General features: G+C 56.8%; 1 protein-coding gene across 2 annotated transcripts in view; it reads left to right on the top strand.

The window, feature by feature from the left end:
• Nucleotides 1–14,724, top strand: part of LOC128313606 (uncharacterized) — a 39,160-nt gene continuing 24,436 nt past the window's right edge. For both annotated transcript variants that reach the window (XM_053213139.1, XM_053213138.1), the window contains exons 1-2: nt 1–654; nt 1,054–1,192. In XM_053213139.1, coding sequence (XP_053069114.1) covers nt 124–654; nt 1,054–1,192 — 670 coding nt within the window. In that variant the 5' untranslated portion in view covers nt 1–123. The remainder of the gene's footprint in view (nt 655–1,053; nt 1,193–14,724) is intronic.

Below are 14,724 nucleotides of genomic sequence, written 5' to 3' on the forward strand. Positions count from 1 at the left end.
AGACAGAGCACCTGTGAAGCTTCCCGGCCGCGGGCTGCAGGCGGGTCACAGGTGGACCCTTCTCCAGCGTGAGGCCGGCCATCCTATCCCCGCTCCGGAGCGTTTTCACTGAAGCATGAAAACATGAAAAACGATGCACAAATCACAGCGCAGTTCGGTGACCCCTCCAGGCGCTCAGCCCCCAACATGGAACATTGTCTGAACACCAGAAACTATGGCCTCCTTCCGACCCTGACAGACCCTGCCGGTGACCTCTCGCCCCCGGAGAGGCCCGGCCCACTTGTGGACTTTACACGAACAAAATCAGACAGGAAAAAAACACACACTCCTGCCCTCGAATTAATATTTCACTACGTTTGCCCCATCCCACGTCTCTGCCACGTCTCCACGGGCACACGCCCAGCAGCACTGCGTTGGGCCACCGTGGAGGCCACCGAACGGCCTCCGGAGGGGTCAGGCCACCTCCGATCCACGGACAGCGAGCGTCCTGGTGACCACGTCCCCAGGGACGCGTGGCGTCTGCCCTCCTTCCCAGCAACCCTCATGAGCGCTATCCCAGCCGGCTTTAATTTGGGCTTCCCCGGCCACACGCTGCCGCCCTGCGCGGTGCCCGCTGCTCCTGCGGGAAGGAAGGCCCGCCCCCCGGCCGGTCAGGTGGGCTCCTGCTAACTGGCCGCTCCTGGGCGAGCCTGCCGCGGCCTGTTTGCCGCGGGCCCCGCCCTCCACCTGCAGAACCCGTGGGCCCTTCCTTCCACCCGCGGGCCCCGCCCTCCACCCGCAGAACCCGTGGGCCCTTCCCTCCACCCGCGGGCCCCGCCCTCCACCCGCAGAACCCGTGGGCCCTTCCTTCCACCCGCGGGCCCCGCCCTCCACCTGCAGAACCCGTGGCCCTTCCCTCCACCCGCGGGCCCCGCCCTCCACCCGCAGAACCCGTGGGCCCTTCCTTCCACCCGCGGGCCCCGCCCTCCACCCACAGACCCGTGGGCCCCGCCCTCCACCCACAGAACGCGTGGGCCCTTCCCTCCACCTGCGGGCCCCGCCCTCCACCCGCAGAATCCGTGGGCCCCGCCCTCCATCCGCAAAACCCCACCGACACGAGGCTCTCACGGGCGTGCGGCCCCCAGGACGGGCCCCCCCAGCCTCGCCACGCCGCCCAACCCCCGCGCGCTGAGGACCTGCGTGGGGCGCCCCGGTGAGTTGTGCTGGTCCGTCTCCCGAGGGGACATTGGTCTCCCCCCTGAGAGCTCGCTTCCCTGCGGGATCTGAGAGCTGCCGGCCTCCGGTTTGCTCAGCTTTGCGGCTGCGGGGGGACGGGGTGGGCCTCGAAGCCCCTTGCGCGTGGCCAGGCGTGGGAAGCGGGGCTTGGCCTGTTGCCCCCTCACTGATTGGTAGGAGCCCCTGCTGCACTGCGGGCGCGAAGCTTCTGCCGCTAGGCGTCCTGGCCGTCGGCGCTCCGGCCGCGGGCCCCCCTCTGGTCGTGCTCCTTCCCGCGCCCACAAGTGCCTCGTTCCCTGCAGCGCTTAGCGCTTCGCGAGGGATCCGAGAAGCCTTGCGCGCCCAGCTCTGAGCACCTTCTAGCTTCTTCCCGGAGACCGCGCGTTAGCTTTCGCGCGGAGAGCCGGGCCCACCGCAAATTGAGGTCACGTGTGGGCGAGGGGAAGGCTCCTTGTTCCCTCCGTGGGATCCAGTGGCTCCTCAACCACTGACGGATGGGGAAGGTGGTCCTGTGACACTGCCCGCGACGTGTCACGGGGCGGGAGGGGGAGGCCCGGTTCTGGGCCCGCGGATTCCGGCCTCTAATGCCGCAGCTTTACCTTGGGGCTCGAACATGGCACTTAGGTTTGCTGAATTTGTTATTCCAACGGCTTGTAGATTCTTCTGGATTCACTGGGCTCGCAAGTCGTGTCCGCAAATCAGGGGGGCGTTTCTCCTCCCTTCGTTCATGGCTGGGACCCGCCGCACGTGTGGCCCTGGGGGGAGGGGCGGGGGAGGGGGAGGCGGTGTTCCCCTGCTGTTTGCAAGAGGAGGGAGCGCACACGTCCTCACCCGCGATGGTCCCGGTTGTTCTGAACCCGCGTCTGACTCACCTTCCCCTCAGTCCGTAATTTGCAGCTTCTATTATGAACATTTGTGCTTTTCTGTACCTGGGGAGCTAATCCCGTGGTTTTTCTACTTGGTGGACATGGTCAATTACGTCGCTGTTGTTGTTGTTGTTGTTGTTGTTGTTGTTTTTAACGTTGAAGCAACCTTTTTATTCCTGGAATAAACCCCACCCGGTCCCGATAGACCGCCCTTTCTAGACGTTTCCGGATTCTGTTTGCTACTTTTTAAAGAAGGTTTTGGGTCTGTGTGAACTGCAATTTCCATCTCTCTCTAGCCTCTTTGCCTGATTTGGCATCAGTCACGCTGGCCTCACAAGCTGAGCGCCGCCTGTCCCGAGCTTCCGAGGCTGCCGGTGTCCCGTCTTCCTTAAATACCCGGTGGCATGCACCGGGGCGGCCATCGGGCCTGGAGGCTCGGTTCTTTACTCCGTGTAGGACCGTCCAGCCTGTCTCTGCACCTGCTGCGTGAGCGCTGGGGGCCAGGCCCCACGAGGAATGTGGAATGTGTGAGCACGAGGCTGTCTGTGACGCCCCGTCGACGGCCCCTTGTCTCATTTATGACGTCGGTAATGTATCATTTCCCCCTCCTCCTCGGGCTGAAGATGTATTGATTTTATTGACCTTTCAAAGATCCGGGTTTTGGTTTCATGACTTTTCTGTTGTCCTTCCCTGCACCTCATACGTTCTCCGTCCTGCGACTCGCTGTGGGGCCCACTTGGTCTCATTTTTCAAGTTGTGATCTGGGTCCAGTCAGAGAGAAATCACACGGCATTTTAAGGGGGGGAGGCGGGCGGGGAAGTGTGCAGGGAGGGCAGAGGGGTGCTCCCCCGGGACGCGGGGCACCGGGAGGGGGCCGCGAACACGCTGGGGGACACCGTCGGGGTGGGGGCGGGAGAGGCTCAGGGGGCAGCAGCCCGGTGCACCCCCACCCCCGTGTGGCCTCCTCTCTGGACGCCCCCCAGGCCCACTCGGCTGCCCCCGCCTCTGCGGCCATCTGGAAACTTCCGGGCACTGAGCTGGGGACAGAGCAGGACTCACTCGAGGAGGCAAAGGTAAGAAAACGTAGGGGAACCTGAGCGCGGTAGTTAACAGGATTTACTCAAGAGACACATACATGCCAATTACTTTTCATTGAAGCAGAGAACACGCCCGATGTGACATTTAGAAAGATTGGCAATATATTGAAACACACACAAATCGATGCTTACGATGCCAGATCCCGACACTGAAGCGTGGCTCGTAGTTAATACGCATTTTATGATTAGACTTTTATTTTTTTAAACGTCTGTTTTTTTTAAGTTTTATTTATTCATTTTGAGAGAGAGCAGGAGAGGGGGAGAGAGAGAGAGCAGGAGCAGGGGACGGACAGAAAGAGGGAGAGAGAATCCCAAGCAGGCTCCCTGCTGTCAGCACAGAGCTCAACACGGGGCTTGAGCTCACGAACCATGAGCTCACAACCTGAGCCAAAACCGAGAATCAGACGCTTCACCGACTGAGCCACCCGGGCGCCCCCTCATTTTAGGATTAGACTTGTCAAGTAGTCTCCTACACAAGGTTTGAGCCAAAGAGGAAGTGAGAAACCACACTGAAACTCTGGACGACCGGAGACAACGCGACACGTCTACACTTCGGGATTCAGCTGAGACCGCCGGAAGGAACGCGGGACCGAACAAGAAATAATAAAGGCGAGAATGTACACATCAGACACACCCAAAAGGATCATAGGAAGAAGGAATAAACAGAAGACAGAACTTACATAAAAACCACGTGATCAGTGAGCCGCGTGGACTCGAGAGCTGGCTCCGTGGCACCAAGAGTGATGCGGACGGCGAGCAGAGCGTCTGTCTCCACGAGCCACCCAGATGGTCCTCGCGCCCAAGTTCGCATGTCACCCCTGAGGCAGGGGCGTGGGCCTCATGCGGAACCACGGACCTGGCGGTCCCCATGTGCGTGACCGGGTGCGCACCCACCTCTGGGGGCTCTGGGGTGGCCCCCGCCCCCCCCAGCACCCACCACACCGCGGGCCGCCCCGGGAGATACTGATGTGAGCCAGAATGTGAGAGGTGCTGGACCGAACACCCTGGGGCCACCCCCCGCCAGGGGACGGCCCGCAGACCCTGCCCAGGAGGGCCGAGCCTGAGTCTTGGGTACAAAGTCCAACGAGAGTCCAGGAGGTGGGGGGGGTGGTACTGAACTGTGTGTCCCCCAGGGCGACAGGCGGTATGTTGTGCCCAGAGGGGCCCAGGTAGGGGTGGGGCAGAGACCCCCCAGCCTGACAGCGGGACTCAGGACGGGCCTCACCCTCCGTGAGTCACTGAAGCAGAAAATATTCCCATTCTTCTCTAGGAAGTGGTCTCAACATCAGTCCTGGAAACATTGGTGTTTTCTTAAAATCCCTGGGGAATTCGTGGCAGTGGTCAGCCCTGGGGAGGGTTTGCGGCCTGAATTTTAGACTCTCTGCGTGACCCCGAGAATGGCAAGGTCAGAATTCTAATTTAACATGAGCCCATCGGGCGCCACGGGTCTGCCTGAGGCAAACGGGTTTCTCTGAAGGAGCACATCTCAGCCCAGGCCTCAGAGAGCTCCAAGGTCAAGGTCAAACCTAGTTATTTAGGGATTTGTATGAAACACATACACATCGGAAATGTTTTTCAAATCTCAAAACCTCTAAGAGGGGCGCCTGGGGGCCTTGGTCGGGTGAGCATCCGACTTTGGCTCAGGTCACGATTTCGGGGCTCACAGATTCGAGCCCCGCGTCGGGCTCTGTGCGGACAGCTCAGACCCTGGAGCCTGCTTCGGATTCTGTGTCTCCCTCTCTCTCTGCCCCTCCTCTGCTCTCTCTCTCTCATAATAGATAAACTTAAAATCATTAAAAAAAAACTTTAGATAAAAACAACAAGGTAATTCCAAAGAGAACGGGGGAAACGGACACCTAGGTGGCTCAGTCGGTTAAAGACCCGACTCTTAATTTCGGCTCACGTCGTGATCTGAGGTCATGACCCCACAGTTCGTGAGATCAAGCCCTGCATCAGGCTCTGCGCTGGTGATGCAGAGCTCGCTTGGGATTCTCTCTCGCCTTCTCTCTCTACCCCTCCCCTGCTCGTGCTCGCTCACTCTCAAAAAAATAAGCTAAAAAAGAAAGAGAGAAATGGAGGGGAAACGACAAAATGGGAATGAATGAAGTGGAAAATGAAGGTACAGGGGAGGAAGGACAAAAATAAGGCTGGTTTGGGGGGAAGACTAATGTAGTTTACAAGCCTCTGGCAAGACCGATCGATTAAAATAATCATTGGAATAAAAGCCCTAGGACTGGAACAGAGGACACAGCTTCAGATGGCAGGACAGAGTTGAAGTTAACGAGGCAGGATCGCGAATATCTTTTTGCCCACAAGTTCGAAAATATAGATGAAACAGGTTCCCGGGAAAACGCAAGAGCCACAACCTGAATGGTGTGATAACAGCAGCAAAACTCTCCTATGTTTTAGAAACCTTCCCACAATGTGAAAACTAGCCTCAGCCTTTTTTACGGGAAGGTTCTAGCTAAACGTATTCAAGGCACAGGTGATGCCAATCTTATTCAAAGTCTTTCGGAAAAGAGAACAAAAAAGAACATTCCCTAGCCGTTTCTGTGAGGGTTGAAAAATCTTCGTGCCCGTCGACAAGGACGGCAAGAAAAAGCACACTTAGCTGCAATCCCCGATAAATATACATGCAAAATCCTAAAAATACGTATTTAGCAAACCGTCTGAGTAGCACTAAAAATCCGTGTCGCACACTATCACCCCATTTGGTTTAACCCCGGATTGAAAGCCTGCTTTACCATGGATGTATTTATGCATTTCTCCATGGTTACAGGATAAAGGATAAAAAAAAAAATGTTTGGTCATCTCAACAGGTGAAGGAAAAGCATTTAAGGGAAAAAAGTAGCATCCGTCCTTAACACAAATGCCCAGAAAACTGAATTGTCCTCGAGCCTCAGCAACACTACCGGGCGGTGACTCACTAGCCGTGCCCACGGGATTTTCGTGGGACTGGACACACTCACCCCAGAACTCGCGTGAAGACCGAAGGGCCCAGAACGGCCGAAGCAGTTCTTGAAGTACTGGACGGGGGGGGGGGGGGGGGCTTGGCCTCCCCGCTAACAGGACACGGAGCAAGCCGCTAGTCAGGTACTGGAATAGGACGGACACCGTTCTGGATGACCAGAACAGGACTGTGAGCGGAGCAGATGTGACCTGTGTAAAGGCAGTTCTATCCGAGAGCCCGGGACCTGAGCCACCACCCAAACCCCAGACTGATCCTGCCACAGCACCCGAGCCAGGTAGACCCCACCGATGCAGGGAAGGCTCTGGAAACTGAGCGGATTTTGGAACCGCCACCCACAGAAGGAGCCAGAACCTGCGGTCTGGACCTAACCAGGTTGACCACGGCCACGTTCTCTAGAATATTGGGTGGGATTGAGAGTCTCAAAATGTCCAGGATGTGGTCCAGAATGACCAGACTCAGAAGAGACACGAGAGGGGCGCCTGGGCGGCTCAGTTGGATAAGTGTTCGACACTTGATTTCAGGTCACGTCGTGATCTCACGATTCGGGGGATCGAGCCCTGAGTTGGGCTCTACGCTGCCAGCCTGGAGCCTGCTTGGGATCCTCTGTCTCCCCTCTCTCTCTCTCTCTCTGCCCCTCCTCCGCTGGTTCCTGCTCCCTCTCTAAATAAATAAATAAATACATACGTACGTACATACGTACCTATGTACATAAATATTAAAAAGAAAGAGGAAAGAAAAGAAACGAAAATCTGACCAGTACACAGGGAAGAAGATAGTCAGCAGACCCCAATCCCGAGACTGTCCAGCCGTTGTGATCGTCTGATGACAGTGAAAAAAAGGGTTTTTTAAATACTTATTTTTGAGACAGAGAGCACAAGCAGGGGAGGGCAGAGAGACAGGGAGACACAGAATCGGAAGCGGGCTCCAGGCTCCGAGCCATCTGCACAGAGCCCGACGCGGGGCTCGAATCCACGAACCACCAGATCACGACCTGAGCCGAAGTCGGCCGCTTAACCGGCCGAGCCACCCAGGCGCCCCTCTGCTGTGATGATTTTCAATGGGGTCTTTTCCCACGTGGTTCTGGTGGTCATTGCTAATACACCGAAGCAGGATTTGTCTTGCAAGATATCTTTTCCTTTTCAAGTTTATGTTTTAGCTCACATGCGGTAAAATTCACTTTTTCCGGCATAGGATTGTACGAATTTGGCAAATGCACGGAGTCACGTCGCCACGCCCAAAGTCAACCTGCTAACCCCCTGGCGTCAGCCCTTTGTAGCGATGCTTCCTCTGCCCTGCGCCCCAGCACCCGCCTGGCTCCCCATTCCCAGAGGCAGCCACCCGGCATCATTCCATTGCGGGGTGCCGCGTGCAGCCTGGAGGTCTGGCTTTTCTCAGTGCATCGCCTTTGAGAGCGACTCTGGGAGCGGGGGGCGGGGGTGTCCTCCCTATGACCCGGCAGGCTCCCTGGAGCGGGTATACCACATCGGCTCCCCTGCTCGCCAGCTGAAGGACGTTTGGGTTTTGTGGGTTTGGGGGGATGAAACATAAAGCCACGATAAGCTTTCAGGTACAGATTTTTGTGTCATTTTTATTTGCGTAATTAGTGTGTAATTGCATGACTTTTCGGCTTTCTCGGGTCGGTGCCCACGGTAGGACCACCGTCTTCTGGGGCCATTGCGCGTTTCTGACATGCTGACGCTGCGGTTGGGAGTGGAGGCACCGTTTTGCACCAACGGTCACCTTGACTGCGTCTCCCAAAGGGCTGATGCGCTCGTTTGTCACCCGCCCAGCCTCTTTGCAAACACGCGTGTTGAGAGATTTCCCACGGCCGGCCCTTGAGCGCTCTTTGTTCGGGACCCAAGTTGGCTGTGTCTGCGAGTGGCCCGTCCCCTCCCAGACTGTGGGCTCCTGTCCTTCCCCTGACAGTTTCATCCCCAGGGTTCATCCGAGTCACCAGCCCTTTCCCGTGTGGACTGTGCTTTTGCACGTAATTCTGAGCTCCCAAAGATCCTCTGGTATGTTTTCTTCTCAAAGTCTTTGCTCTGGGTTTGACATCTGGGTCTGCGATCTCGATTTACGACGGGAGGACAGATCCAGGCTCTGTGAACTTACGTTTTTCGCCAGATTTGAGGAGTTTGGGCTGTGGTTTCTTCAAGTATTATTTCCTGTGCCGCTTTCTCCTCACCGTTTGGGGACCCCGCCCACAGAACGGCGCACTCTGGCGTTGCCTCTCAAGTGCTGGAGACCCCGTCGTGGTTCCCGTCTGTGTTCCGTCCGCCCTTCGGAGCCTGGGATTGCTCTGGATCCTTCTTCCGGTTTCCCGGCCCTGCCCCTCTCATCCCCGCGCTGCTCCTGAGACCATCCCGTGAGTGCGTGGTTTCATTTGGGTATTTTCTGGCTTCTCTTTCTCTGCAGAGAAATAATATCCTCCTGTCCAATTCAAGACTATTCATCTTAAGCTCAGGAAGGATGATCAGAAAAGCTGCATTAAAATCGTCATCGGGGGGCGCCCGGGTGGTTCAGCCGGTTAAGTGTCCGACTTCGGCTCAGCCGTGATCTCACGGTTGGTGGGTTCGAGCCCCACGTTGGACTCTGTGCTCATGCCTCAGAGTCTGGGGCCTGCTTCGGATTCTGTGTCTCCCCCTCTCTCTGCCCCTTCCCCACTCGCACGCTGTCTCTCTCTCTCAAAAAGAGGCATTAAAAAAAAATAACAAAATAATAACGGCACAAAATTAGAAATGCGTAAGGTCTCAGGGGAAAAAAATTACAGAACTTCAGAGTCAGTGTTCATGAGGGCTTGTGGGCCTCTCATTGGAGGTAACAGGGTCCCAGCTGAAGTGACGTGGGGAAGCCAGGGGACCGGCTTGCGCACGGCCGGGTCCCGCTGGGGGCAGATCCTCCCTGCCCGGCTCCTCTCGCCCCGGGTGACTCATTCACTCTCTCCAGGAAGCAGCAGGAGAAGGCTGGAGCCACGGCCCCAGCCACGGGGCGGACAGACCCACCCACCGCTAGACACACCCGGGGAAGCTCCTCCCACGGACGTTGCTCGTCCGTGCACCAGTCACTGTGGCTGGGACGTGGTGGCCCGCCAGGGGCAGCACCAGGATGTCTGGGGGCAGGTGAGATCTGCTGAGGATTTAAAATCCACGATAAAGTTCATAGCAGTCCACGTGGTTCTTAATCCCCCCGCCCCTCCATTTCTTCCCAGGGCCCCCGGCACACATCCTTCCCAGGAAACGTCCTTCCAGCGGTCAGCGTTGTTGTACTGAGACGTGTGTGTTATGGGTTGAATCGTGCCCACCCCAACAAAGTATGCTGGAGCCCTAACCCCCAGTGTCTGTGAAGGTGGCCTGGTTTAGGACGGAACCAGGTCAAGGCGAGGTTGTTGGGGAGGCCCTGACCCTGTCTGACTGGTGTCCTTACAAGAGGAGGACAGACACACAGGGGGACGCCGTGGGAGGGTGACGGCAGAGACGGGAGTGTCTAACGGCCCAGGAGCCCCGAAGGCTGCCCACAAACCACCTGCAGCCGGAGGGGAGGCAGCCTGGAGCGGGGTCTCCCCAGAACCTCCAGGAGCGAACCCACGCCCTGGGCTCTTCCTGCATCTGGAGAGTCCCCCGCCCTCGGGCCCCGGCTGGGCGCCAGCCTCCACCCTCAGCAGCAACAGAGGGGGAGCCTCCGTCGCCATCTGACCCGCTTCTGTGGTCAGGTTCTCTGGCCGCAGCAGGAGGCCGTCCCACTTTTAAGGCCCTGCGTGGCCACACTGAGCCCACCTGGATCATCCAGAACGCTCTCCCCAGCTCACATGTGCAGAGTCCCCTTTGCCACCGAGGGCGCCTGTCCCAGAGTGTGACACAGAGAGTCACCGCAGACAGTCTAGCGCTGTGCCTTGCTAAAGAGCAGATCTGAGTTCCTCGATGAAATATTTTCCTGACTCTGATTTTTAAAAATTGAAATTACTCCTTTTTCGTTGCCAACTTCTGTTTTAAAACTAAAGAACAGAAGACGTGGTTTATATATACAACGGAATACTACTTGGCAATGAGAAAGAGTGAAATCCTGCCATTTGCAGCAACGTGGATGCTGAGTGAAGCCAGTCAGTCAGAGAAGGACGGATATGCTATGTGTTCACTCATACGTGGATCTTGAGAAACTTAACCGAAGACCTTGGGGGAGGGGAAGGGGAGAAAACAGTTACAAATGGACAGGGTGGGGGGCAAACCAGAAGAGACTCTTAAACACAGAGAACAAACTGAGGGCAGATGGGGGCGGGGGAGAGGGGAAATCCGGTGATGGGCACTGAGGAGGGCACCTGTTGGGATGAGCACTGGGTGTTGTATGTGAGCGACAAATCAGGGGAATCGACCCCAAAACCAAGAGCACGCTGTATACGCTGTTAGTTAACTTGACGCTCAATTATACCAAAAAATAAAAACTGAAAAGCACATCAAGAAAATGTAGAAGTCCCCTAAATTGTACGTCTTTTTTTTTTTAATTTTTTTTAATGTTTTGTTTATTTTTTGGGAGCGAGAGACAGAGTGTGAGCGGGGAAGGGCAGAGAGAGAGGGAGACACAGAATCCGAAGCAGGCCTCACGCTCCGAGCTGTCAGCACAGAGCCGGACGTGGGGCTCGAACTCACAAACCGCGAAATACTGACCTCAGCCAAAGTCGGACACTCAACCGACGAGCCACCCAGGCTCCCCTAAATTGCACATCTTGATGATATCTTGGTTGTCGGAAATATGGAATTAAATAAAACAATTTTCTCAGCCGTATTTCATAGAAGAGGTGACAGAAATGACCCTCGCGGGTGTCCCATGCTGGGCGCAGCACCACCAGAAGAATGGAATGTTCTGGCTGGCCAAGCCCGGTCACTGGCCCACCTGAAACACAAGGAAAGTTTCACACGGGGTGGAGGGGGGTGGTGCGGGACGGGAAGGTGAACCTCATCGGTCCCCTCCCTGGGGCCGCGGGCACCGCCTTGTCACTCAGCCTCAGGCCCCCACCCGGACCCCCGCGGGATGAATCGCTGTCTCCAACCCGAGCAGAAGCTGGGAGGCCGGGTGGGCAGAGCATCCAGGCCAGGAGAGCCAGCTTCCCCTCCCCCAAGGCCGAGAGCACCCGAGAGCTCCAGTCTCTGTGCCCAAGGGACGTGTCCCGCTGGTGACGGGGGACAGTCCCCCCAACTTCCTGCACGGAATGAGGATGGCTGTCTTCCCGGCTGGGCGTGGGGCTCACTGCACCCCCCACCACCCCTTGGGGTGTCCTTCCTGACATCTGACTCCCAGACCACTTTCCGGATTGAGAAGGGGATCCGGGCCCCGCCCCTGGCCGGCCGTGTGACCCAGGACGAGGTCTAAACCCCGCTGTGCTCGAGGCCTCGTATGCGGAGTGGGAGGGGTGGTGGGGCCTGCCTTCAGAGCGGAAATGCAGGCTGCACACACCAGTGTGGGTGTGAACGTCGGGGTCCACCAGGGGCTGAGCGTCAGATGATCGTGGGGCCTGCCGGAGCGCGTTCTGGAGAATCGGGGGAACCACGCCCGGCACGCAGAAAGTGCTCAAGAAACGGTGGTCCTTTGCCGTTTAGTTTCTCAGACTCCACAGACCCAACCCCTCTTTCCGGTGGGGGGTGACCCCGGAGAAGAGGAAGCCCTTTCTTTCCTGGAATCCACGCATGACGTCTCCCGAGGGACCCGGGGATCTTGTCTGAGCCGTGAGGCCATCACTGGCTGGGGACTGGATTCATTCACGGGCTCACCCCTTTGGTGAGGATCGTACCCCTGGGAACGTCTCTCTCCCCGGAAGAGGGGGCTCCAGCAGGAAGGGGTGCCGGGCCCATCGCACACGCTCGCACACGCGCACCTTCCACCCCAGGGCAGAGAGAAGCCTTCGAATGGAAGGGGAGGGCCGTGGTGTCGCTGCGTCGGAGGGCCTAACACTGTAAAGACACACTTGTCCCCCGAGTTAGTCTGTAGATTTAAAGCCATCCCATACAAGTCCCAGCCGGCCCTCTGGAGTATGAGCAGCGATTCTAATGTTCATCGAAAAATACAGGTGTGAGCACCACCAAGGTAAAATTGAAAATATAAAGGAATAACGAAGGGGGCTTACCCAGCAGATCCTAAACCGCATCACCGTCTAAGCTAACAAACACAGCACGAGTTTGGGGAGGAACAGACAGGGTTCAAGCCCCACGTCGGGCTCTGTGCCAACAGCTCAGAGCCTGGATCCTGCTTGCGATTCTGGGTCTCCCTCGCTTTCTGCCCCTCCCCCGCTCACGCTCTGTCTCTCTTAAAAACAAATAAACGTTAAAAAAAAAATAGAATCTATAAAGAAAAAGGACTGCTGTGTTTTGCTAAATAAGCATTCAAAAACTTCGAAGTCAAACCCATGCCCTGGGTCATGGAAGTTGGTGCAGCGGGCACACGGGCGGGCGGGGCAGGCGCTCTAGGAGCCCGCTCGGACCCCTCGGGTCCTGTCTGCCCACAGCTGCAGGTCACCGTGCCAAATGTCACACCTGCCACCCTCTCCGCAGGCCCCCCCCCGCCCCGCCCCGGAGCAGTCGGGGCTGACGCTCAGCCTCCCGGCACCCTCACCACCGGGCCGGACGGCTCCCGTGATGCTTGTGAGGCAGAGCTCCCCCTCTCCCCCCAACAACCAGGCAGGGGCTGCCCTTTGGGGGAGACCACGCCCTCACTTAACGTCAGGCTCCTCCCGGGAGCACCCCCTACGCGGCTGGCCAGGGATTCCTGCCACGGGCTCTGTGTGGAGACAGCCCAGACCACATCATCTCGTGGTAGATGGTGGGGGGTGGGGGGCAGCTTCCCCTCGCTCGGAGACCACACAGAAGTCCCGAGAGAAGCAGGCTTCTCATGGGACGGTGCCTGCCCCCGGCTCTGCCCCCGCCTCACCCCGCCCAGGATCGAGGGTCAGGGGCAGGCCTGGCCTGTCCGGGACAGGGCTGGGTCTGCCCACGGGAGGGGGGCGCCTCACACTGCAGGAGCCACAGGAACTGCCTGCGGGATGGCCCTCGGGATGATTTCCGCTGCCTGTCGTGGAGGTGCTTGAAGATCGTGCCCCGTCTCCGCGGGGCAGCCCGTGGCCAAGGCCGAGTGTCACAGGGTCACGAACGCTCGCTCCCTTGTCACAAGACAGGACAAACGCTATGCGGCCTTTCTCAGCCAAAGGTGCGGGAAAGAATGAAATCCCACAGAAGATGATTTGCGTGGCTGTTTTCTCAAGTCTCTGAAGGACGGTTCACACGGCACGGGGTCCCCGGGGCACCGGAGAGGAGAGAATCCATCATCACACACGGTACACATCTGCGGGCTGACGGTCCAAAGGGTGCATGGACTGTATTGGTTTAAGAAGGAAAGCCACCGGGTGACTTCCTTGTTCAAAAATTTCGTCCCCGGAGAGGAAGATCCACAGAGACCTTGGGCTCGGGGACACCAGGCGCTGCAGAAGGTGAGGGCTGGACACAGAGCACCAGAGCTGGAAAGCAGCCGTCGCGCTCCGGCCTCTCCTCTCCCTTGGCTCCCAGATGCGGGCGCTCGGCACATTACGGGATAACTTTTGGAGAACCTGGCCCAAGATGAAAGATCTTTGTGTCGTCGGTTGGGGTCTCCCAACAAAATGCCCTTCCAGCTCACCCTCCTTGCTGCCCGAATTAGCAAACTCTGTCCAGGTGCAAAAGAGCGTAAGGAGCTTGTTAAACTGTCACTCTGAACTACAAAGAGTGCTGAGACCCACCAGAAATCTGAGCCGTGTGTCTGATGGCAAAAACCAAGGTAAACAGGAAAAAGGACCCATTTATAGTTAAAATTCTAGTTTGAGGCTCCTGGGTGACTCAGTCAGGTTAGCATCCAACTCTTGGTTTCGACTCAGGTCATGAGCTCACGGTTCATGAGTTCAATCCCCGTGTCGGGCTCTGTGGTGACAGTGTGGAGCCTGCTTGGGATCCTCTGTCTCCCTCTCTCTCTGCCCCACGTGTGCACGCTCTCTCGCTCCCTCTCAAAAATAAATAAACTTAAGAAAATAATTTAAAAAGGGGCGCCTGGGTGGCTCTGTCGGTTAAGCGTCCGATTTCGGCTGAGGTCATGACCTCACGGTTCATGGGTTCGAGCCGTGCACTGGGCTCTGTGCCGACAGCTCGGAGCCTGGAGCCTGCTTTAGATTCTGTGTCTCCCTATCTCTCTGCCCCTCCCCTACTCTCATTCTGTCTCTGTCTCTCAAAAATGAGATAACATTAAAACATTTTTTAATAATGAAAAAATAAAATTATAGCTCATATTTTCAGAGAGTTCAGGAAGATATTTTTCTAGTGCTGCTCATTAGGCTATATGAACTCTTGTGGACAGGCTGGTTGTGTATAGTCCTTATCCATGCTGGCTTTTTTTTTTTTTTTTTTTTAACCACTGGTGGGTTCTCTGTGTATTCCGGTCACGAAGGAGTCTGAACATCACTGCTCTTTCTATGCTTAAAAACAAAGAGAGAAGCTTTTAAAGAGCAACAATGGTGCGCACACAATAAAACCCACTCATCATCCCCAGAACCAGAACAACCATAAATAAT

This window comes from Acinonyx jubatus, chromosome E3 (assembly GCF_027475565.1).
Source record: "Acinonyx jubatus isolate Ajub_Pintada_27869175 chromosome E3, VMU_Ajub_asm_v1.0, whole genome shotgun sequence".
In the NCBI taxonomy this organism is placed as follows: Eukaryota; Metazoa; Chordata; class Mammalia; order Carnivora; family Felidae; genus Acinonyx; species Acinonyx jubatus.